This window comes from Grammomys surdaster, unplaced genomic scaffold (genome assembly GCF_004785775.1).
Source record: "Grammomys surdaster isolate TR1022 unplaced genomic scaffold, NIH_TR_1.0 258, whole genome shotgun sequence".
NCBI classification, from domain to species: Eukaryota; Metazoa; Chordata; class Mammalia; order Rodentia; family Muridae; genus Grammomys; species Grammomys surdaster.
In genome coordinates, this window is record NW_021604699.1 from 3,248,854 (window position 1) to 3,274,969 (window position 26,116).

General features: G+C 39.2%; 1 protein-coding gene across 1 annotated transcript in view; it reads left to right on the forward strand.

The window, feature by feature from the left end:
- Cdkal1 (CDK5 regulatory subunit associated protein 1 like 1) overlaps window positions 1-26,116 on the forward strand; it is a 528,588-nt gene that overhangs the window by 362,356 nt on the left and 140,116 nt on the right. Inside the window, exon 12 of the mRNA XM_028775689.1 lies at window positions 18,472-18,652. Within this exon, the coding sequence (XP_028631522.1) occupies window positions 18,472-18,652 (181 nt within the window). The remainder of the gene's footprint in view (window positions 1-18,471; window positions 18,653-26,116) is intronic.

The following is a 26,116-nucleotide window of genomic DNA, read 5'->3' on the forward strand; positions in this document are numbered from 1 at the left end:
TTTCATACTCGTGCACTGTGCTCCTGAGGGAGGACTGTTTCATACTCATGCACTGTGCTCCTGAGGGAGGACTGTTTCATACTCATGCACTGTGCTCCTGAGGGAGGACTGTTTCATACTCGTGTACTGTGCTCCTGAGGGAGGACTGTTTCATACTCATGCACTGTGCTCCTGAGGGAGGACTAACTTCATGCTCATGTACTGTGCTCTTGAATGAAGAATGACCTTGTGCTCATGGACTTAGTTTCTATCACTTCAGTGCATTTCTCTTAGGGACAAAGCAGAGCAGTGGTCTCCATCAGAACTTGTTCTGTGGTGTACATGTTCTGAACCTGTGCTGTCAGACATGGCAGCAACTGACCAACCATACTTGGCAGTCGAAGACTTGAAAGGCAGCCAGTGCAGCTGCTAACCTTACTCTTCGTGCTATTTGCTTTTAGTTTGTTTTAATCTAAATAGTCACAAGTAGCTTGCTCTTAGTGTAGGAGCTCATTTCTGGGTGCATTCTTGCTCAGACCAGTTCACTGTCCAGTCACTCTGCCTTACTCTGGGTGTCTCTTGCCTTAAGTGAGTATTATTCAACCTATATTTATCTTAGAAGTTTTCTTAAATTCATTGCACTAAATTCAATTTTACCTAAAGTTAAGAGTCAAGTCTAGATGAATGCTATGTGTGAGATGGGTTTTTCCTCCTTCAAAGGGAAACTGTTAAGTCTTTAACAGACTCGATTCAGCACCTCTTTCATCCAGGCCCTGAGCTTAGGACCTTAGGAATGTTATACCATGAAAGGCAGACATGGACACTCTGTCTTTAAAGAACTTACTCATCTGAGTGGCAAAACAGACAAGGAACAGGTAGAAAGGTAGGAAAGACACTGGGCTCAACAACATGAAAGTCACACTGATAGATGATGTCAGTTCAAGGAAGAGTTCCAAGAGTAACACCCTTGAGTGTCAGGTGAAGAAGTTAGCTCCCTCAGTGCTAGAGGAGGGTTGAGCAATAACATGTATGTGACACACTCCGAACAGGATGACCCCTTGGAGGGAATGGGCTTTCATTGAGCTGGATTCTAAAGTGGGAGAGGTGGAGCTATGTGTGGAGGGCTAGCCTGTGCACTCAACATGGCAGAGCAGGTGGCAGTGACTACAGCTGGGTACAAAATAATCATATAGTTTTCTAGATGACAGATGAAGTTTGAATACAAATTTAAAATCTTGCAATCCTATGGCTGGGCCTTTATTACTATTCCTTGGTTAAGTAGCTCAAGCTTCAGAGAACTTTTTATCATCAGTAAAATGCAATGTCAGTTGATGTTTTTCAGGGACTGAGTGTCCTCTAGAATAGCTGTTTCCTTCTGCCTTTCTGAGCCCTCTGTCCTTACTCTACCTGAAATTCTTTTTGATGTGGTCATCTCCACTTTCTTAAATTGCCCCAACAAAACAACAAAGAGTGAATTGAGAAGACAGACACCATAGAAAGTATCTCCTCAGCCTTTTGTTTAAACTTGTTTTAATCGGTGATTAAAGAAAATATCTGGTAGGCCCAGCCAGGGTTTGGGTAATAGCATAATCTGGGAATGAATAATCCAGAATCAGTAACTTGTAGTCTCAAAGTCTGCTTCTCTGCTCAGATCTGAGTCAACAGATGTACACCTGTGGATGAAGTGATGGGCTTGGTAGGTGATGCTCTTACCAGGAGATTCATTCAGCCATTTGTTTTCTTGTTGTTTCCCCCTTAACCTAATTGAAAAATGTGCAGGTAACAGTGGCTCCCACTAGCTCAGCCATTCCTGAGTGACAAGAGAGTGAGTATAAACCATCTGCTCTTATGTCACATTCCCACAGGTTCAATTCCTTGCTGATTACTGATGAACTTTATAGTTGCTTTTTTATTTGATAGATTTTTTTAACTTTTAGATTATCTACAAGATATAAAGTCATGACTTTACAATGTCTGGAGGACTCACAGGCAAAATTTTTAGAGATTCACCAAATATGGTTAAAAATGGAGGACTGACCCTTATAAACAGGTGTCAGTCAGCAGACACACCCTGTAGTTTTCTGTACTTTGATGACTACTCTCCCTTTTTCTTCCCATACATGCCAATTTGAATGTTTTATGTGGAAGAATTATTTTAAAACAAAAGCAAACAAACAAACAAACAAACAAACAGTGTAGTTCCTGACTTTGTGTAGCAAACATGAAGTCGGTTCCCATGAACAGCTCCCAAGTCCAACCCTTAAGAAACAAACTTTATCTTTAGCAGTGACCTTTTGTAATTCAAGCCTTGATCCTTGGAGATGCTGTTCACTTTTGATGCAGCTCCAAATCCCCCTTTTTATGCATTTTAAATCAACACACACTTGCTCTGAATTAATGCGTGTGGATAGACGGGGATGTAATTTAAACACATCTGTTCAAATATGCATTTCAGATCAACGCGGTGCCGCTTCTCATAATATGATGGAGTTTTTGACGGGTATTATATCCCTAAAGTACACAGCAGATGGTATTTATTAGAGAATGAATAGAAATGAAGTTTAAGGATGTTGAGCTTTTTGTCTTAAGTCACTCATTTTTTAGTCATAAAACAATAACCGTCTGAAGTCCTGTGTCGCTGTGATGAGGCTTTGTGTGAAATATGCAATCTGAGTTCAGTGTCAGCCAAGTTGAGATTAAATGTATGGTTTTTTCTGAGTAGTCAATGTTACTGAGGAAAGCTAGGTGACAGAGATCTAGTATAAGTAATAGCCTGATAAGAGTCAGTAGCTACAACCAATACTTCATATTGCGTAATTTATGGATTTAAATAAATTGAATAACTTCACTAAATCTTCATTTACTTGGCAAATGTCAGTGAACAGCTTCAAATTTATAAAAATATTATATTTTAAGATTATTATTTCAGCATCTAAAATAAGCATATTAATCTTCAGTGCTACCTTCCACTCCCTCAAATAGAAATAGATGACGCATTACATATCATATGTGGATCTGGAATTACTACACAGAAATTCACTGCCTGTCACATTTACCAGCTTCAATCAAAAGCTGAATGTATATAACTGTTGTGTCAATAAATAAAGAAAAAATCACGTAAATGTTTATGCCACCTTCCCTGCATCCTCGTACTGCCTCGTACTGTTTCAGGCACAACATTCTCTGTCCTCTGTGCGCATACCTGAAGCAGAAACACTAATGTCTTCAAGTCACAGTATATCTTGCCTAGAGACTAAGAAGGTGACAGACTCTGTAGAGTTACAGTAACCAGCTTTTGGTATTGTTTTTTTCTTCTCCAGAATTTGTGACAGTTGATATATCCGGTCCCAAGGGGCAGGCTGGATCCCGGTCAGGAAGCAGAGTCTACCTAGGCTTCCCTTTCTTTCATTTCATTTAGAGCTGTGTTCTCTCATCTGGAATCAGGTACAACTGCACAAGACTGAGGACCTATGAGCTGTTACTTGCATGCCCAGCACCACAGACATGTCTTTCCCTTGTCAATTTAGACACAGTGCAAAGGGAAAGCAGTGATTGTGAGGTAACCTGTGGTTATGTTAGGTAGTCACAGAAAACATTTTAAAATATTTGAAATAATATAATTGCTTTGCAGTGGGAGCACGTACTTGAATAAAAGATGTTAGCGGGTGTCCTGCTAGCGTGGAATCTCATGCTGCTGTATTTATTGGAAATATGCACACCATCACCGGGTTTAAATTTGTAAAAAAAAAAGTCATGGAAACAGAAGGTTTGCATTTAAAAAGTTTCAGGTTTAAATCATGTTACGCTTTTAAACTGAATTTCCAATTGAATAATGTATGGTTTTAATATCAATTTTCTTTTTAGCTTAGATTGTTATTGTTACTATGAAAAATGCATTTTCACATCATTCTTAATATACACAACATACAATATTTGGCCATCACATTTGATATTAGACAATCTAACAGATTTTTTTGGTAGAGGTTTTATGTTTTAATGAATATGGACTTAATGTTTAGTCTAACCCCAAGGATAGCGTATGGATAGCGGTCGACAATTTGCCAAACTGCGTTAGTGCAGTGAGAGTACAGAAATGTTTCCAATATTGAAGTTGATTTTTATGATTGCGTGACAGCATGTAGTTTTAGCTGTTTGGTTTTTGTTTTGAAAGTTTTGTTTAGTTGGTTGGTTAGTTGTTTTGGTTTGTTGTTTGTTTGTTTGTTTGTTTGTTTTCAAATCTTTTAAAGTGCTAGAGGTCAAATCCAGAGAATTTTTGCATGTTAGGCAAGCTCTCTACCACCAAGCCATATCCTCAGCCCAAAGGCCTTAATTTTTAAGGACGTGGTCTAAAATTAGAGGAATTTTTACATGTTTATTTATTTATTGGTGTACAAATGTGTGTGTGTGCATGTTTGTGTGTGCATGTGCATATGCACACAGTGTCCTTTGTGGAGGTCAGAGGACAACATCTGTGAGTCAGTACTTTCCTTCTCCTGCGGGGGTCCTGGGAATTGAACTTAGGTCAGCAGACTTGGTGGTAAGTGCTTTGACTTGCTGTGCTCTCTTTGTAGCCTTAGTGGAATTCGATGTGTGTTCTGAATCTGGGGAAACTGCCCAGAATGTCACACACTTTCCAATGAAGTCCTTCCTTGTTTCTGCCATGCTATTTCCATTTTCTCTCCATTTTAAATGGGAAATTGTATCAGAGTTCTCAATCTTAATCTACTGCACGTTGGCTGCAGCTTCTGTACCATCGTCTCTAATAAGTTCAATGAATTGATTCCATTTATCTGTCATCTAGCTTGTCTTTCAGCTTCACGCTCCTTGTGTGTCCCTTCCAGACTTACTTTAGACATTTGCAGTGCATTGCAGGCCAGGGAAGGAAACCTGATGCTCCTGGTCCCCAGCCTTACTGCACTACACCTCATCTCTTCCATGACTGTCACTTCTCTAATGGCTCTGGGTTCTCTGGTACTTGTGAGGACCCCTCATTCTGGCCAGTTTCCCCTGCCACTGCCATAGCTGAGGCCATCACTCTGTTCCAGCATCGCATCCTTCTCTCACATACAGAAGCACCGGCACCACTGGCACACTGTGAAGGTCCCACTCTCCACAAAGCCTGTGGCTGATGCCTTCTGCAAACATCTTCACGCTGGTCCTGACTCCAGCTGAAACGCCTGCTCACCCGTTGCTTTGCCCCACATCCCATCATGCTTGCTGCTTTGTACATGAGTGCACATGTTCTCCCTGTCCCTCCACTTAAGTGTGCATTCCATTTTTCTCTCTACCTGTGCTAACAGGTGCCATGGCCACCTGTGTCTTTTGAACATGTGGAAGGTGGCAAGTTGAATTGTTCTATAAATAGGAAGCACATGCTAAAATTATGTCTTAGTACTGAAAAAAAATGAATGTGATATATTTCATTAGATTTTATACTGGCAGCTAATTGAAATGACACTTAATTTCTGCTCGGTAAAAGCTCACCAATAACAAATCTTACACACACACACACACACACACACACACACACACACACACACGTATACTCCACTGTAGTTTTTGTTTGTTTTATCATCATTTAAAATCAGATGACATTTTTACATTGTGTAGTGACTGGATGTGCTGGGCTCTCCTACCCCTACCTATACCCCCCACACACACTCCCCAAGTTTCTCCTGCATCGTTCTGTCCATCTCCTGGTTAAGCCTGTGCTCACACATCACCTTCATGAAGGCTTCCTACACCCTTATCATATCTGTGTTTTGTATTTGAGGATTTGTTTCATAATGCTCATTATACAAATGCATTGATTACTCCTGAGTTTTGTTGTTTGACCAGGAGATACTAAAGTTATCATACAAAGAGCTTAGGCTTTGTAACAAAACCAAAAGGACCAAGATCACAGCTCTTACCTTTACTTAATGTCTAACCTGGAAGAAGCCAAGTGATCTCTCTGAGTATCCACACAATACTTTTACAACTTAAAGAGAATTTAGAATATTATACTATTCTGTGTGAGTGTTGGAGAATCAAGTGCACTAGACTCAGTGCATGCCATGTCTGTTTGCCTCGAATGCTGGCATTGCTAAGGCTGTAGCTATTTCAACTGCTTTTAGTGAGCACCTGGCATCTGGGTTGTTCCCAGAAGCTGTAGCATCTGGCTCAGCACATGGTTCAGTGTTAGGGCATAAATATCCTCCTCCTCTGACACTGATTAAATCAATTATCCATTCAATTGCTAGTATTGACTAAGGTGGCTTTTCCTAGGGAGGTTATCAGAGCCCTAATTAGCTCTTCTGCCCACATTTTCAGAAACTGACCCTGGTGTAGAGGACCTACATGATGCTACTGTCCCTCCTGACCCTACATATGTGATTTTGCTGCTTCATTCCATTATTGTCAGGCTCCTACATGAAGCTTCTTCAAGTCACTTAGGAAGATGTGTCTTCACTCTCGGGCCATGAAAGATTATTTCGTTCTTCTCTCTTCTAGTGACAGTTCATGCCTCTGCAGTTTGTTCAGCCATTTATTTGTGATTTTCTGTTTTATTCGGCTTATTTTTGTAGCCATCTTATAAAAGTATCATCACACATTAAGAACAGCTTTTCTAGAATGCTAAATGGGACATGTGACCTTGTTCTTGAGAACAGATGGTATGCTCTGTGAAGCAAACTAGGTGTATTTTACTACTTAAGGTGTGTACACACACACACACACACACACACAAATAGACATACATATACATTTGGTCAGAAATCATTAGTGCTTGGTGTAAGTTTAGCTGCACCATAGATGGAGGTACAATGAAGATCCTTGCAGTGTCACACTTGAAATTAGTTGGAACACTTCCTACACTGGGAGGTGGCCCGACCACTAATCTCTGCAGCTTCTCCTGTGTCTTTACTTTATTCGGTGTCATTGTCTAAGGCTCCTAACTGCATGTGTTCTCTGTGTTCCACCTTGTCCCTTACCTTGTTTTATTCCTGGGGCTGCTGGTCACATCACCCTTCCCTTTGTTGCTGGTGGAAAGTGCTGCGCTGCTCTCTTGTACTTGGCTTCTGCCTCCTTGCTCCTTTTTGTCAGGAGTCCAGTGTCCTTAGTTAGACTGAAGCCAGTCTTATTTAAATCAGAGCTTCTCCTGGTACACCTTGCCATTCTGAAACCTGGCTGGCAGCATGGCACACTTGTATACTTGCTGGGCACATTGCTACATATCAGCACTTTGCACATAGAAATTCACTTCCATAATTTGCCCAAGATTATTATAATTTATCATCAAGCTTTATGGTTGATGAAAGTATTAGTTATTATTCAACATAACTCACAAGGATTCTCTCAGGTGGCTGAGAAGAGACTTACCAGCTTCTCGCTTTTCTGTGCATGTCAGGCACTTTTTGATGTATGTCTGTGGGGAGGAGGGGTCATGTACACGTGGAGGCCAGTGGTCACCATTAGGTGGCTTTCCCTATTGCTCTCCACCCTACAGTTTTGAGACAGGGTTTCTGTCTGAACCTGGAACTTACCAGTTGGGTGGACTGCCTGGCCATCAAAGCCAAGGTATCTTCTTACCTCTGCCTCCTTGGCATGGGGATGTATAATCCATCACCACAACCAGGTTTTTACATGGGTGCTGCAAATTCATACTCAGATCCTGGTATAGCAACACATTGCTGACTAAGTCATCTTCCTGCCTCCTTTCACCTGTCTGTGTCTCAGAATGTTGTTTTTATATCTTAATCCCTTAGGTGATTCCCTGCTTAAGACAATAACAGAACTAGGCAATTTATATAGCTCCAGAGGCTGAAGATTCACAGTTCAGGCACCTGTAGGTTCAGTGCCTGGTGGGATCTCATTCTTCATAGATGGAGCCACCTTGGAGTTCCCACACAAAAGACAAAACTAGACAGGATACTGTCTTTCACATCAGACCATATGGAGAGAGTGATAGTCCCTACCGACTCTGTCACCATCAAAGGACTGAAGCATCGGGGTTATGTTTCAGAGTGAATTTTGGAGGAGAGACTAAGTCAAACTATAGCACAAAGTACCTTTTTTTGTGTACTAGGCTTCAAACTGCAAGGCAAAGTATCCCAAGCTATAGTATTTACCACACGATTCTTCAATTCTTTTACTGACAGTGATGTCATTGGTGCTGTTGTCTAGACCATGGAGGATTTTGGACATGATGTCAGGTGTATAAGACTGCTTCTCTAGCAGCTAAAATGGCTGGACTCTGTGGGGTTCTATGGAGCTGTGAAGCCTGTCCACAGAAGATCATGTGGCTATGGAAGTTGAACACTCATCACAGTAAAAAGCCAGCCCGACATGGCTGGGGACAAAACAGACTAGAGCTTTCAAGGTAAAAATTCAGGCCAAGCGAGTATCTATGAGGTAGCACCACAAGACACAGGCTCAGTATCTTAAACCATCACTTCCATTTGAGTGTCATCTGGGACAGGCTGGTGGTCCCTTGCTGTCTCTGGGCCCTGTCAGATGTACAGAGGGAGCCTGTGGAGAGGTACTGTCAGTGAAGAGATAATACTACAGTGATAGGACTTGTCCCTTTCAGGTCACAAAAGTGGGCTCCTGTGACCTGGAGTCAGTATCTAGAGGCCTCTAAATATACCTGAACACTTGTCTTTGCTTCAGGACTCTGTGTTGCACCCTCTACCCCCAAATTTTGACAAAAATATGATGTACATGTATATAATACCATGAGTGTTGGCCCAGCCTTGCCCTGGCAGTCATTTCTAGAAGTAGCAATTGAGAATGAGAGGGCTCTCAGTTAACCATGCACTTTTAAACAAAGTGCTCACTTGAGACAGGATGCCATCATTATCCACAATGCAGTAAAATGTATATTTCCCCCAAGAGAAGCAAGTCATTTACAGAGTCCTGTGAATCTCCACTTTCCCCTCCCTGCCATGGCTACATTCTGACTTTAAAATACTAAGACTGGTTTTAGTCATCACAGGGATTAACCATTGATAGACAAGTCTGTTACTGTATTGAATCCACTGATTGATCTCCTTGTCTGTTCCCCAACTTTCCTAAGTACTTTATGTAGGGTCTGTGGCTCCAAAAAGCACCTCATTCCAGTAACCTGTGAGGCTTCTGCCTCATTTAGACTATAGGCTACTCATGGCCCATTAGGAGATAAAAGCATGTTAGACCCTATAGCTGTGATTTAAAACAAACAAACAAACATGAAAATGTTTCCAAATGGTAGGTCACAGAGGAGAATCTGGCTAGGGGCCAGGATTGAGCTGTGGGTTTGCTCACACATGAATTTGTGGAGAGCATTATCTTCAGCTCCTCAACAGTGTCCCTCAAAGCACTTAGCAAACACCAGGGAGATGGTAACTGGTTGTAGCTCTGTAGACCCTGTGTTCCGTGTTGGAGCTGTCATGGTCTCAGCTCAACTCCTGCAGAGTAAACTGCTGTAAACAACATGTAGATAGATGAGTATTCCAGGGCTCAGTGAAACTTTATTGGTAAAGCAAGCAACCAGAAGATTTGGCACTTGGATGTAGTCTGCCATCCCAGAGCTGATCAGGATGAAGTCAGTAAAGGCAGCAGTAAAATCTCTTCAACTGTTTAGGAGTGAAATAATTGCAAATCTGCTTTATTTTGGTGGACTGTTTGATTTCTGTTATGCAGGTATATCTTCTTGTCTGTCTGTTTCCCTCCCTCCCTCCCTCCCTCCCTCCCTCCCTCCCTCCCTCCCTCTCTCCCTCCCTCCCTCCTTGCCTCCCTCTATCTCTCCACCTTTTTCTTCTCTTTCTTTTGACTCTCATGTAGCCAAGGATGACCTTCGTACACCCACCTTTACCTGTCTGGTAAACTGGCACACCATCATGCCCAGTGTATATGGTACTGAGTTGAACCCAGTGTTTCTTGCATGCTTGGCAAGTAATCGATTCACTGAATCTACATCTCCTAACCTCCAGATACCAATTTTTAATAATAACATATCCATGAAGAAGATTAATTAGCCTGATTAGTTGTTGGTACTGAACTACATATTAGAAATATTGTATTATGACCATATAAATTTATAAATTATCCTCAAGATTTGGCGTTTATCACCCTTCTGATAATGTTTCCCATTAGAGAATTCTGTGATCCAGGGTTGAGTTTCTAAAATTTCAGTAAGTGTTTTTTTTTTTTTCTCATAGTATAATTTTAAAAGGTTTAAGAACTTGCCCGACTTTGTAGTTTGTACCCTGTCTTGATATTCGTTTAATTGGTTCTGCTAATGTGAATGCCCTTTCAAATATGAAAAAATAAAGCAAGAGGGAAAAGTTGATTATTTCTGTAATTGGATTTTCTCTTGAATAAAATGATTTCACCTACTTTATCTTTCTGACTTAAGGGATGGGGGTGGGGGCTGGCTTTTTCTCCATTGTAGTTAGCAGCCGACAGGCGAAGGTATAGTCACTTCCAAGGTATTAGAATGGCAGAGTGGTTTGGGCTGTAATTAATTAGCGATGCTGAATGTACTGGGCCATGCTTTCCTTTCCAAATCTCAATTTCTACTGTGTGCAAAATAATTCCATCCAGGAAGAATTCTAATTACTTTAGTAATTATCGTCTTATCTCTAAATGGAATTCAGACATTCGCTGCAGTTTATGAATGTTAGGACTGTTTCATTTCCTTTTCACCTTGAATAACAGAAAAATACACATCACCAAATCCGTCTTCATTGAACCTTATAATTCATGTTACCATAGAAACAGAAAAACTCATATAAGAATCATGTTAACAGTACCATAGATAGTAAATACCTTCACTCCAACCCGCAGTGTCATAAAATGATTTTAATAACAGATGTGTGAGAATCCTGTGAAATTTAATATGGCTCCTTTTAAATATTATAACGGTATTATTCAGTGTGCTTACTTTTAATTTTTAAAGCAATATCTGTGGCCTTATGTATGGCTTTGTGCTTATTCCAAAATATTTGCAGTGCCATGCAAGAACAGTGTCATAGGATAAAAATCTCACTTAGCATGGCGTTTATTTAATTTTCCGTTAACAGTCATGTTTCATTTCACTTTTTTCTTGAAGCAAAACAGTGTCTTTTAGGTTCATACCAGATTTGGAACTGTAATAAAACACCAGTAAATTCTTCAGTATCATCAACTAAGCTTGTCCTCATGCTTGCCCCACCCCCACCCTTGTCTGTTTGATAACCATTCTTCTTTCTAGGTTGCAAAACAATTTGTATGTATACTCCCCCATTTTCAGTACTGATATTAAGGTCATTTGTTTATAATTGTAAATTCTGATACCCGACATAGCTTCAACATGTTCTCAGTGATTTGCGTCTTTCCCTTGCCTGTGCCAGATACATTACTTTTTACTTAATAACAAAATTATATCAAATTTAACTAAATGACTTTAGATTTTTCTAGTTCATTGAAAGTTTTACTACTTTCAGTAAAGATTAAAAGCCTACATCTATAAATTTTCTTAAATGTTTAATGAATAATCAAGTAATATGTATATCAAAGAGTTATTTCGAAATAAATATTTTAATTTTGCTCATTTTCTGTATTCATTACATCTGGCACTAGGCTCTCGGAGAACATTTCCATACATGTATGTGTTCTACATCAAGCTTGTCTCCCTAATACTAAAACTAAGACTTTAAAAAAAAAACAAACCAGTACTTGTGGTCCTTGTGTATCTGCACTCACTCCTGTGGTCTGATGTCACTCTTGGCCATTGCAAATTATTTTTGCAAAACCAACAAACAAGAACTAATTAGTAAACCATTCCCCAAAGAGAGGCTTAATAGTTCCTATCATGTCAACATCACATTTTGCCTCATGTTTGAGGCATCTTTGATGCTGAAATGTTGAAAATGTTGTCACACACAAAGGTTTAAACTACTCTTGAGGTGTTACACGTTTTTATGGGTATTTCTTTTGTGGAAGAGTTTCCACTTGTTGATTTATAGAATTCTGTGCTTGCATCTGACACAAGGCCTGAGTCTGTAGCCCAGGCTAGCCTCTAGGAATATAATTGTGTTCTTGCTTATTGTATTGAGTTTTCAGGCAGGAGGGGTTTAGTGTCTTCTTTTTTATGACTGTTATCTGATCGTGAAGCAGTATGACTCCACACCTGGTCTTATTAAGTAGCAGGATTGAATCCTTGTGCGTTCCATGGTCTGGTCTGGATTGTACTAGGAAAAAAATCATGTTCATATTTTGAACTGAGGGTACTTAATCTAGAAACTCGTTGGGTAAATGGGTAGACAGTCACATGCATACATAGATTCTAATCCATGAATGCTGCAGTTGATGAGAACCTTAGATGGATTGACAGACTGTCCAAAAGGTAGCTATCCATTTGAGCAGATTTTTCAAAATCAAAACTTTTTTGGAGCCATGCTATTTTGACTTTTCTATCTTTTAAAACAAGATCTATCTCTTTTTATGTGTCTGAATATTTTGCCTGCACATATATATTTGTGCACCATTTGTGTGCCTGGTGCTTAAGGACCACTGAAGAGGGAGTCATCCCCAGCAACTAGTGACTGATGGCTGTGACATACCACATACAGTCTGGGTCCTGGGCTAGTGTAATAAGTGCTCTTAACCCACTGAGTCACCTCTCCATCCCCCTAAGCTGGTAACTTAAAAAAAAAAAACTTTGACTTAGTTAAGATTGTCTTTAGTTTTCAAACACTATAGACTTGTTTGTATGTGCAATCACTGTGAACATCGCAAACATTCAGAGACAGTGTCATGATGATGAAATCCCTTCACTAGACATTTTAAGGCTCTTGTCACTACAGTCAGAATGTTGTTCATATCTAGTGTTTTAAATTTTCTTAAAATTTACTCATAAAGCAGCTCAACAAATTTCCATGTTTTCCAATTTTAATTAATATAATGTGTGATAAAGAAAAATGAAATGGCTTGTGTTATGTAAAGTCTCCTTAGATGGCCTTTATATTCTGATCCTGTTCTCCTACAGTTTCCTAAAACTCACCTGGAATCATCTGACAAGAACCATAACAGAAGCAGTCTGTGGAATTAATAGAAAGGAAATTTGGGGTCCAAGTATAGTCCCTGCCTTAGTCTCTTATGGAGATTAAAAAGAAGTGGGTATCAGTTAAGCACCTACTGTATACCAGCTGCCATTTGAAATGCCTTATACTCAGTGCTACCCAGGAAGGGTTGTGTTGTGATCCCATCATGTGGAAGACAGGGATAACGCAGGGATGTTTCAAATAACTTTTGGTAGCAAGGCTGTTAATGAAGGGCCTAAGTTATGATTTCTTTCCTCTGACACTGTTGCTACTGTTTCTCCCTGAGCCATCTGTATAGAGGAATAATCACATTCGTTTCTGGAAGAATAATGATAATAATAAAGCCAACAATAAGGTCTTAGAAAGAATAAATGTAGCCTGGAGCCATTTAGTTTTAAATTGCCTCTCTGTTCAGTGTGAGTAGTGGAAAGGGCACTGAGAGGGTTGGAAGATTCAGGTTTAAATTCTGATTGCACCAGCAATAGCCTGGTGACCTTCGACAAATCTCTTAACCTCTAGACAGAGTATAGATATCTTTGCTCTAAAATACTACTGCAAAAATACAAGCAGGTTTTAACATTGTAGTAAATTAATGTAGAAAAACTATTATTAATAATAAGTTTTGTTCCCAGTGAACTTATGATCTCCTAGTGCTTCTAGCATAGTAATGCAATGAACACTTGTGGACACAGGTCAGAGGGAAGACAGCCTTCAGTAGTGATTAAAAACTGCAGATCAGGGCCCTCATTTGATATGCTCTAATTGTGTAGCTGTGTGTAATTCACCTCCCTGAATCTTATTCCACTAATAATATTTTCCCCATTTGTCATATAGGCTTACAAGAAACTGCCTTAAGCAAAATATAAATTTTAGCACATTGTCTGGCACTCAGTGCTTATAGTTCTCTGACAAGATTGCAGTAAGGGTAGGTAATGCATACAGACCTTGTTCAGCAGGTGCCCTTTTGAGCACCCTATCCACTGGAGTAAACTTATCAGAGGATCCTTTTACTAGGAACAGAGCAAAGGCATCAAAGGCCAAGAAACTTATCCTGGGCCTGCTGCAGTAGTTCACATCCTTAGCAATAAGCCACCTAATAGCAAATGAAAATCTGGAGACTAAAGTATGCATTTTAAGTAGAATTTCAAATGGTTAGAACCAGGTTGGTGATATGTACTCACAACCCCAGTACTTGAAAAGAGAGAGACGAGGGTTGGAGGAATTTGAGGCCAGATTTTAGCTAAATGACTATTTTTAAGGCTAGCCTAGATTGTATAAAACTCTTCTTAGGAAATCAAAATGTGGAGTGTGTGTGTGTATTTTCTTTTTACTCAAGGCAAAATCTTGTCTGGTGTTGTTCTTTGTACCACCAAACTAGTTCGGTGCAGTGAGCAGACCCAGGGCATGCATGCCAGGTAAGCATTCTGTCAACTGAGCTATCTCCCCAAACCTCGTAAGCCCCAACCTAGTGCTAGCAGATACTATGTAGTCATTACAAGTTCCTGGTAGACTTTTGTAATGAACATAGCTGTCCCTGACATGTCAGGTGTGCAATTAGGATGCTCCTTAATCTGTTCCCAAGTTATTTAGTAAACCTGCTTTGGCAGTAAATGTAAGAGAGAAAATGATGACTCAAAAGTTTTCTCTTATCGCAGCTCTTCAAATAGTTTTATTTCATCCTTTTAGAATTACTTCCTAAAACTACTAGGAAAACATGAATATTAAAAGGTTTTAAAATTCAAGAACATAGTAGTTAGTGATTGTATATCTTGTACTCACAACTTCAATAAATTGGTGAAAATGAAATTTTTTTAAAAAAAATAGAACTTTGAAAATTTAGCGTATCAAAGGCAGTGTTTGCCCAGGATTAGCATTTAAATATTTGTAGTAATATTCTATTTTACACCCTCATCATTCCCTCTCACTTAAATCACAAGATACAAAATTAGAATTTGCTTCACTTCAAACTTCTTTGATTTTTGCATACTGAGAATTATTTGCTAGGCAAATTAACAATGTAAATGAGATTTTAGTTGGTTCACCTAAAGGATCAAATTATTTTCAAGAATATAAGTGGCAACATTTGCATATTTTAAATTAATGTATAGATGAGCCTTGTCTGATAGTAAGGTACAGACACCACATTTATGATATAAATAATCAACTTACACTCTTACATATTTTGAGACAATTAAACAGCTTCTAGCTCTAAATTGAAGTGCCGTCAATTCATAGTAGTCTGTCCTCAGTATTACCAGTCCAGTTATTTAGTTGATTGTCTACTTACATTCACATTTGAACAGCCCACTCTTTTAACATTTACAGTGGCTCCTTTCTTTAAATGTGGTCACAACCCTACCACCACCACCAAGAAAGCCAAAGTAAGCAGGTGTTGGCCAGTGCTGAGCACAGCTGATGGATGGAGAAGAAGGGGGGCAATCAGAAAGGGACTTTCCTTTGGGAATACCCGACAGCTATTGCCACATTCATTCTCATTCAGAAATTAGGACAATGACCAATTGTCTTCCTCTCTTGCCATGTTTCACAGGCAGTTTCTAAGATATTTTTAATTTCCTGAGAGAAATGGACTCTCTGTCATCTGTTATCTTTTGCCTCTATTTTTAGCTGCTGATTTCTTTTGATCATGAGTATTTAGAAGGCAAGTGTAAAACTAGCTGATTGAAAATTATTTACACACTTCTTTCTGTTCATGTACTTGGTCTAGAAAATGTTTTATCTGCATCTTGCTATGGAAGTGTATCTTTCTATGGTTTTTTCAAATGTGATTTTGATTGTCCTTAAAGATGGGAGAAATGGATTTATGTCACATTAGACCATTTCTTTTGTTCTGTATGAGAATTGTCCCTCATGTTTATTATTTAAAAAAAAATCCTTGAATTACTTTGCAAGTTATAATCTATCCAAATTAATGACTATATGAGGCAAAGTAGAAATGGGAAGAGAGTGTTTTCTGCAATAAATGTGTCATGTTTCCTTCAAATAGACATAAAATACTGTGCAAAGGGGATTTGGAAAGCTTTTGTTTTAGAGAGTTTGTTAGGAGTCCACAGCTTGAGCCTTCTCTTTTTCTTATAACATCAGACTGCTGTGCTCATCCGTGAAGACCGATGTGTGATAGGAACATAGGGGTAGTATGATATGGACTTTGCTCCCTAATGTTTATGAAGTCCTTCACCATTTTGGACTATTGTTAGTGTCATTCTCTTACCAGTACATAGTTAAAGTATAGGAGGACTTTGTAGCCAACCTGATAGAAACTGGAAGGCCTTACAGAAAACGGCACCACATCCAGCATTTCAGCCTACTGAACTCAAAGGCAATTTGCTCTCTAACCACTCTATGATTAAAAGTCTGTGGGTTCTAGAGGGCTGGAGAGATTGCCCAGCAGTCAGGAACACTGGCTGCTATTGCAGAACACTTCAGTTTCCAGACTGTCTGTAACTTCAGTTCCAGGGTTATCTGATGCCTCTTCTGACCTCTGTGGGCACCAGGGATGCAGTACACAGGTGTACATGAATGGAAAATGCTCGTGCACATAAAACAAAATAAAATATTTGCAGTGCTTTGTTCTTTGATACCAAAAGGACAGAGAAAATGATTGTTGTTGATGAAAGTTCTCAGACGAGAGGAAACAGGGCCAAAGGCCATAAGCAGAGAAAGCGGGACGGATTTTAACATTTTTTTTCTTTTTTTTTTTTATTGGATGATTTATTTACATTTCCTATGTTGTCCCCTTACCCCATCCCCAAGATATTGTATCTCTAAAACTGAAACCATGGTGTCCTGAATGGGAAAACTGAAGATGGAGAAAGAGCTCTGAGAAACTGAAACATATCAAATTACTGCCTTTTTATGTATATAAAAAAAATTAAAGACTGGAAAACATGCTCAAGTAAATTTTCTGGAAGATAGAATAAAACACATATAGAAAATGAGACAGAAAAAAAACAAAAGATTAAGTTGTTACTTTCAACATTCAAAAGAAGAGTCCCTAAGAGAAAGTGTTATACATACTTGCATATATATGACATTTCCTAGAGAAATTACTAAAGAAATAATTCAAGACAATTCCTAGAGAAATTATTAAAGGAATAGTATGAGAGAATTAGATTCCTGGATTGAAAGACCTTTAGTCTATAGATTGTGCCTTATATAAAGATTTTTAAAATATAATGAAAAGCTTATCAGCATGAAATTTAAAATGATCAAAAATAATCTTACACCCTATAAAAGACAGCGATATAGCACCTGTAAAGGAGTATGTATGGTTGGAGTGTGGGTCAGTCCTAGAGCACTTGACCTGGCTGACAGAGGCCCTAGGTTTACTATCTAGTACTGGGAAAGTGTGAGCATACACAGGAGTGGATCCAATGCGTTCAGCATCTATCAGCAATTTTCTTTAAAGGAACAGTGCAAAATTCTGATGGATAATCCTTTTTAACTTGGAGTGTTATATTCCACTGTACAGTCAATCAGTTGTTTGTTCAGACATCTAGAGACCTAACCACAGGGTCATGTAGTACTGAGAACACACTTCCGAGTGAAAGAAATCATTGAGAATTAGCAAGACCTAGGGCTCATGAAACAAAGCTGAGGGAAAGAAGAGCACAGAACTGCAGTCAAGGCTAGTAACCATCAGTTCATTGAAAGAGTAGCACATGCTGTAAGAAAGTAGCTGTGGCTCTTTCAAAAACAAGAGACATGGTTGTAGAACAATCTAATATATCGACCATTTAGAAAATTTGATTTTGTTTTTCCTGACCCATGCCAGGCATTGAACCCAGGACACTGCACATGATTGGCAGTCTCTCTGCCACAACTCATTCTGTTGTGGGTTTTTTTGGTAGGTCTGATGGAGCCTTAAGAAAAATATTCTTAGAAACATAGAAATGTTAACCACGCTTTTCAAAGAGGCACTTACTACCCTTAAAAAAAACTAAATATTGTTGAGAAACAACTAGGTCTACCAGTAGTCTTTGCAGTACGGAAGTACTATGAATACAATATTAAGGAACATAGGGTTAGAGTACGTTTACAGCTAGTTGATTTTACCACAACATAAAAGTCCTTAAGTACTTTTTAAAAAACATAAAAAACAAAAACAACAACAAAAAAAAGAAAACAAAACCCCAACACATCCAGAAACAGCAATGTAAACGTCTATTTTAAGACACTGAGGAGAAAATAAAACAAAAACTGTCTAAATGCATTAAAAATGTGTGCATCTGACAATGACCAGGGGCCACTATTCATTGTATTTCTTAGTATTGAAGGCTTTTCAAAACTATTTGCAAATGCTCTGTCCTTAAAAAAAAAAAAAAAGAAAACTGTAATTTTTTCAATGTCTTTTAACATATCAAGGAAATAATAATACTGGCTTGTAGTCAACTTTTTTTGGTTAACATTTTTGTCTGTTTTTCTTCTCCAGGGTTCCTGGAATAACAATCGCTACGGATATTATCTGTGGTTTTCCTGGAGAAACCGATCAGGATTTTCAAGAAACAGTGAAACTTGTTGAAGAGTACAAATTTCCAAGCCTCTTCATCAACCAGTTCTATCCAAGACCTGGAACTCCCGCTGCAAAAGCCGAACAGGTTCCAGCACACGTGGTAAGAGTCTGTTTATAGGAGCCTCAGCTTGTGCCAGTAGTGACACAGACAAACCTGTGTTGCTTTCCCAATGCCAGTGGCTTATGCCTAACCCTTATATTGCAAAATAGAACACTGCCAAGCTCGGCACGGGAATGGAGGAGTTAAATGACCTTACGCAATGAGAGGCCAACAATATCATCTTCTCTATTGAGGAGGAAGATCGAATTTTAAAAACTTTTAAAACTACCATTTTATATTTACTTGTATGTACATTGTAAACCTTGGGATGTTTTGAAATCAGGCAACATTTAAGTACATGGGAGTAGGGGCTGGGATGTGGGCCAGTGGCAGAGCACTTACTTAACATACGTGAGCCTCTCGTTTCCATCCTCACCACTTCAAAGCAAACAAGTAAATAAAATAAAAAAATAAATACCTAGGTAAATAGGCTTTATCCCTTCCTATTGATAAAAGAGCATTTTAGTTATTTATTTGTTGAAAATTTTGTGGTTTTTCTTACTTGATTCCTAAACATGTATCATCTATCTACTCTTCCATCCATCTAGCTAACACCTCTATCTGCTCATCTGTCTTCTTTCTGTGTAATCCATCTATCCTCTAGCTAGCCATCCATCTTCTACTTATCCATCAACTCATCCATCCAAAGAAACATGCCTGTACTATCAGTGCAAATATGTAGACTGTTTAATTCTTTCTGATTGACCAAAACAAACAAACAAACAAACAAAAAGCCCAAACTTTAATGCCACAGATAATTAACTTTACACAGACATGAAAATAAGCTAATCCATTACCCTTTCTATTTAAGTTATTTATTATTGAGGTTTGACCTTTTTTTGGTGTTGGGGATCTGTGAATCGGCAGTGTTTGTGTAGCGCACCCCACATCACAGTCAGGTGTAGGACAGTTCCATCTGCCACCCAAACGCCTTCTCCCCTTCTGTGGTCATCTGCTCCTTATGAGCAGATGTCAGCTGTTGCTGTTGCTATCTTTCCTGTCATAATTCAGTCCATTTTCCCAGCATTTTCAAGACTGTTTTTGGACTAAAGCATATCTACTGACCTGGTTTCTATATCATTCATGGAAGTCCATGTGCATTATCTTCTAATGGCTGTCAGGTATGCAATCAATCAGTTTAAGAACGTTCTTCATGGATGAAGATCTCTGACATGGCTACACAGAAAGGGATCCTGGTCCTTCCCTTGCCAGAGAAAGCTGCTTTTCCTCATTTAACAAGAGACTTCATCAGTGTTTGAATTTGGGTTTTATGTGTTTCTTTTTCATTGTGGTAGTAAATGTTTTGTGAGTGGCTCTGGGCCATGCATGTTCTCTGCTGTATAACATTTCCCTCCTAGTTATCCCTCCTAGCAGCAGAGACATGTGGGCACTCGGAGCTTCTTAACATGAGAGCTGCCATCAATATAGTCATCACCAATCTTGTTTTTAATCTTTTGTTTCCTTCATGTGTAAGCTTTACTGCTGTGTCTTGTAGAGTGTAATTGTGTTTTCATGGGAAATGCAAATGATCTGATTGGCTAGGTACAGGCAGAACACCTTCCTAAGCAGTTGAATAAATGTAAAATTCCTGTAGCTGCCTGCCAGCTCTGAGCTGTATTCTCATAATGTTTGTATATTACCTATGTATTATAATCTAACTGTGGCTTTCCGTCTCCTTGGAAATGAGTAGTGTTCAATTGTGTGCTTATCGTGTGGTACCCCAACTCGCTGCAGTTTTAATCTGCAGTTCATCTCACTTGCTCCCCCTCCTCACATGACTTCTCTTGGGTGGGGCGTTTTCTTTTGCCTATTTGGAATATGTTCTTTGCTTTCTTAATGCAAAGTTTTTAGAATTCTCTGTAATTTTGGGATAACAGTCCTTCAGATATGTGTTGTCTCACAGAGATTTTCTCTGTGTCTTGTCTTGAGACACAGTCACTTTTTCACCATGTCTTTATGAAATTTCCTCATGTGTTTCTACCTTGGCTGCCACAACAAGCAGGACACAGTGATGTGGACAGCAGGAATATGTGTCTGCACATTTCTGAAGGCTGGGTGGGGGTGCAGAGGCAGGCCCTGCCAACACACATGTGCAGGAATCTTTCCTGGCCTCTTTCTAGCTTCTGGAGATTGCTGGCTAGCGGAGGTCTCCTCCTTTGCTGTTGTGTCGCTTCAGTCTCTGCCTTCATTGTCACCATAAGCCTCTGTGTGTGCTCCCTCTCCTGGAGAGTTGGGGGGTCCTCCACCGTCATCTTAACTGCTTTCATCTACAGCATGATTTCGAACATTTCAAGGTGATTAGGACTTCAAAATAAAAGTTTTGGTGACACAATCTGATGCCTCTTATATTTTAGTAATTATGCTCTGTACAAAAACCATTTCATGAAGTTCTAGCTTTATAGAATGCAGGATCATAAATCCAGAGAATTAGATATTAATGTTGAAACTTTAGAGATTTACTGACAGAGAATAGATTCATGGTATACATTGTGTCTTCTTTCACCTCCAAGGTTTACCACAAATGAATAATTGTTTACCCTGCCTGTTGCAAGTAGTTTATGAAAAAGCTTATTTCAACAGTCACTAAAATACAAGAATGTGGGATATGAGCAATAAATATTATTCCTCATCCCCTTGCCAAGACAAATCAATAATGAAAGTGAATCTAGTGAAAGACTAGCTCCAATAATGGCTTTCTCTTCTGCTTTAGAAATCACTTAAGAAAGGCTTCTTTTTTGACATGTAATTCATTTTTCTTGCACTCTCCCAATATGTTCTTCCCTCACAAATGATATTAAATGAACTTTAATTTCCCCCTTTTTCCTAAGCATTTTTATATCCACAATATTGTTAGTATAAGCAAATCTTGGTGGTTTAATGGGTTATGTTAATGCCCTGATAAATGAACTGAATTGTGTTTGTTTCTTAACCGAGCAAATCACAAATGGTCCAAGTTCTGGATGGTCAAGTTTGCAAAGGCAAAGGGTAAATTCTTTACTATGGCTATTAAAAAGAAACAGAACAGTTTAGAGTTTATAATGAAAATCAGATGATATATTGTCATGAAAAGCTAAACTAAAATTTATTTATTAGCTATTGCAAGGATACTTATGCAGAAGATTTACAACCAAATGAGAGTGACCTTGGCGTACTGGTGAAAGGTCAAATTTACATGTTTATTTTCTCTACTACATTATATCTTTATTCCTTAGTCTTTATTTATTTTAATTCTAGCAATATTTTTAATTGTGACTGTGCTTCTCAGGCTGCCTGGAAAAGGTCACTTAGGTTTTTTAAAGAAAAAAACTTTTGATCCTTAGCTATCACTTCTAGACTGACTTCTGAGAAACATTTACTGAAAACTAATGAAATTGTGCCATGGTCTTTACTTGGATAGCTATGTCACTTGGAGGAGTATCCCTTAGCTAGCAAGAATGGCTGTGAGGACATTCATACTAGATGACAATGTCAGTTATAATATTAAACCTAGCGTAACCCTAAAGTCATGTCTTTAAATATATTAGTTAAAAAGAATCATGGTTCACTTACCAGAAGTTTCTAGATTGTTTTACTCTTAGCCTAATGAAGCCACTATGGACAGTTCTTGCCTGAGCCCCAAGGACTTCATGTTGTGAGGCATGAGGAGGAGGTCTGGAGGGATGCCCTCTAGATAGACAGAGGCAGGTTTCCTAGTTGTCATGTTGGTGAGTCCATCCTTGCCATACTTGTTTAAGTCAAGGTGACCTGGCTGCTTAGATGTACAATACAGAAGGTTGTTGAATCCATTATCATGGCTCTCCCAGTTCTTACTGCCTATTGGGTCAGGAGATACTGTATTTAAAAATATATGCCCCTCCTACCTCCATATGTACACGTGTCTGAAAGACTTCTAATATTCTGGTCACATTTTTAATAAACAACGCCCCCCCCAAAAAAAAAAACCAAACCTTGATTTCTGAATATGATCTAAGGATTTAGGTTAAAAGTTGCCATAGTTCAATGAATCTTGATCCTTTCAGCCTAGTTCACAACATCATAACACCAGTGCATTTATATACACAGTCTCCAGTGTTCACATCAAGTACTTCTCTATGGAGCAGAGGAACAGGAAGCCTCATATTCTAGATCATTCAGAACATTTAGTTATGAATTGATTCCCAAGCACAACCTCATGGTAACCCATCTATCTTGGCATTCTTGCAGTTGTATGTGACCCCTTCTGGTTTTCCCTTTCCTGAACAGAAGTGATTGTGGACTCCTGTGACCCCAGCTACTGGGGAGACAAAGACAGATAGAACATAGGCTCAGGACTAGCCTAGACAGTTTAGCAAGACCCTGTCTCAAAATTGGAAGATAGAAAGGAGGGACGAATGGAGGGAGGGAAGAGGGGAGGAGTTGGGGATGAGTATAGCCTAGGGTTTAAATCCTTGCCTAGCATTTGAAGGTTTCAGAAAGTAGCTCTGGGGTAAAGACAGTATCTTCTCTTTTCCGGATATTCTTTGTACTTAGTGTTAATCAGATATCTGGCCTGCCCATCATTTTGTTGAATCTGCTTCAGCAGATTAGTAGCAGAGTTTTTTAGGGGTGACTCTATGGTAATAGTAGGGAATTATGAGTGGCCATAGGATCTGAGATGTTTGGCATCCGCTATCTCAGTGTGCGGTTGATGCTCACTTAAGAAGATGAAGGTAGAATGCAATGATCTCCAGACCCCTTGGCATGCTTAGTGACACTTGATTCTCTGTTGTATGGTTTTAGGTTCACCTTTTCACCTTATAGTGGAAAGGTTGGGTGTTTGCTTTTCCCTGCTGATTGTTATCTCAGAAACTGTCTCATCATCTATTTTTTTAATGAATATGACAGTTTGTCCAAGCAATTGATTGACTCTTTTCTTGAATCTAAGCTAGAATTGCTGAAACGTAGTTATTAGTGTTCTTGCAGGTTCAGATGGCAACAGTGACTAATGGTGGGGGAAAGAATGGACCCCAAAGATGTCCACATCCTAATGTTTAAAAATGGAACGTTAGCCTATACATGGAATAGGGCTTTGCAGATGTTATCTGTTTGATACAAAAAGTTACCCATGAAGTACAGGGTGAAAATTTAACACATATGTACAGTGTGTTGATCTGACCATAGTTATTAACATGGCCATCATCAGTTGAAACCTTTGTCATTTCTTTATATTGGATCTTTAAATCTTCTATAATAGCTGTTTTGAAACCTACAATGAAATGTACCAACCATAATTACCAAACTACTATAGAAGATTGGAAGTTGTTGTTTCTGTGTAACTCAACACCCACCAACCATCCTTCTCTTTCCTGCCCCTCCCACCTCAGATGTGTAGGTACTTGTCAACTTCTGGGTAACCATTTATATCATCTATCTCATGTTCTATTTGCATCTTGATAGGTGACTTGTGTCTCGCAGTGCCACTCATGCAGATATACATGGTAGAGTTTCTTTATATGACTACATAATATTCCATTGTCTAGTATGCTGCACTTTCTTCATTGCTCTGTTGAAGGACACTTAGGCTGTTTTCTTAGTGACTGTCAAATCGTGCTACAGTAAAGCTGGGTATGCAGCTGTCTCCCTGACTTACTGATTTCCTTTCCAGTAGACACATGCTCAGCAGAGAACCTGTGATCTGAGACAGAGGCAACTCATAATAACCACAAAGTCCACCTCAGAGAGAGGAAAGGATATCAAATCTGAGGATAAAAAATTAGAAACAGCAGTGCAACTGGGGTGCTTTGAAAGTCGAAGGTGTCTACGGTGAATCCCAGGGTTACCGTCTAAGCTGGAAAAAGGCAAGAAGTTTTCCTTTGAACACTGAGAAGGTCATCTGAAAACCTTCATTTTGTCTCAAGATAGGTCAAATGCTACAAAGTGAGAATGGGTTGTTTGAGAACGCTAAAGGTAAGCGGGGCATAGTGGTTCATGCCTGTAATCCCACCATCGGGAAAGCTAAGGCCTCCTGCTTTAGATGATCATGAGTTTGAGGCCACCCTGGACTACGTAAGGAGAGCCCAACACACACAGACTCCATTCATGTTACCATAATGTCCTAATAGGAAACTCATACAGAGTAGGACTCTTGGCTTCTAGTGAAAGCTGTGTTCATTGATTATTCATCTATATTTTTTTTGTGACTAAGGCTTGTTGTCCCAGTAGATGCCTCATGATTATTTGAATTAAATTTTTATCACTGTATATTCAGAGATCTTTTTGCCATTGCTGGATTTTTCTCAAACACCATTCAGTTATGTGAGCCTACAGCATCGCAGAGCTCACAAAGCTGCAGTTTACACCATGACCGTGGTCAGGACATGTGGGCCTTGTCTGTGTCTCTGGGCTTTGAGGAATTTGAAGGCAGTCTTCCTATCCCTGTCAACCCCAGCACACTCCTGGCAAGGAAGTGTGGCAGGAAGGCAGGACAGGTAGACTTCATAAATGCTATTAACTGAATTGTGAAGAGTGAGTTACTGTCCACCATCACAAAAAAACAGTGCCTGTGTGGGGTCAAGATTGTTTCCCAGCTACAGCCATCACAAAGGAACCATACAACATTTAATAAGTTTAAAATTCTTTCTCTTGGTGCTGACTAGATAGGTCCTGATTTGTTTCTTTGGGGTTGGGTGACAGGCAACATATAGGAATAGATTACTGTCAATATCTGAGTCAAGAACTGTAGGCAAAGGTTCTGTTCAGATGGCATATTTACAGGACATGTTAAATAGCTTTCTGCTGACCTGAGACTGGTGTGGAGCTTCCAATAGCAGTGCTTGTCTATAGCAATCTCATTTTAGAAAGGATGTACAGAGGGACAGAGTCATCAGGAAGCCCATTAGGAGATTTTGCAAGAGTGAATTTGGAAACAAGTTAGTGTGTCTAGGCATGTCTGTGACTAGCTCCTGAGGCATCCCACAGTCTCTTTCAGGTTTGATGATTCTAAGTCCCAGACATAGATCCATGTCAGCAAAGCTATTTGGTGTTCAATGGAGAATACTAACTGTTCTACAGAGGTCGTCTTCTTCACCTTTTGTGCACTTCAGACACCACCACTACATATTCCAGGGACGCCTGAACATTTCAAAAACTTTAGGAGGATGTCGACGGCTTCCTCCTTGACTCAGTCTGGTACTACTGACAGTTAAATCCTAGTGGCTCTGAGACTGTGTCCTGACCAGCTCTGAAACAGAAATGCCAACCGTTCAAACACCATCCTGTCTTTTTCCTCACACCCCAACTTGATTTTCTGTTTAAACTGTCTCTGCAGTTCCAGGACTGACTTTTCATCATTACTTCTTCTTTGTGTTTTTATTGTCATAAGTACCACATAAACTTGTAAAGTCAGTGTTTTATAACCTAAAGAAACATCAGTCTGGAGCACATTTGAAAAGAACTTGGTTTTTCTTTTCTTTTTTCTTTTCTTTTCTCTCCTCTCCTCTCCTCTCC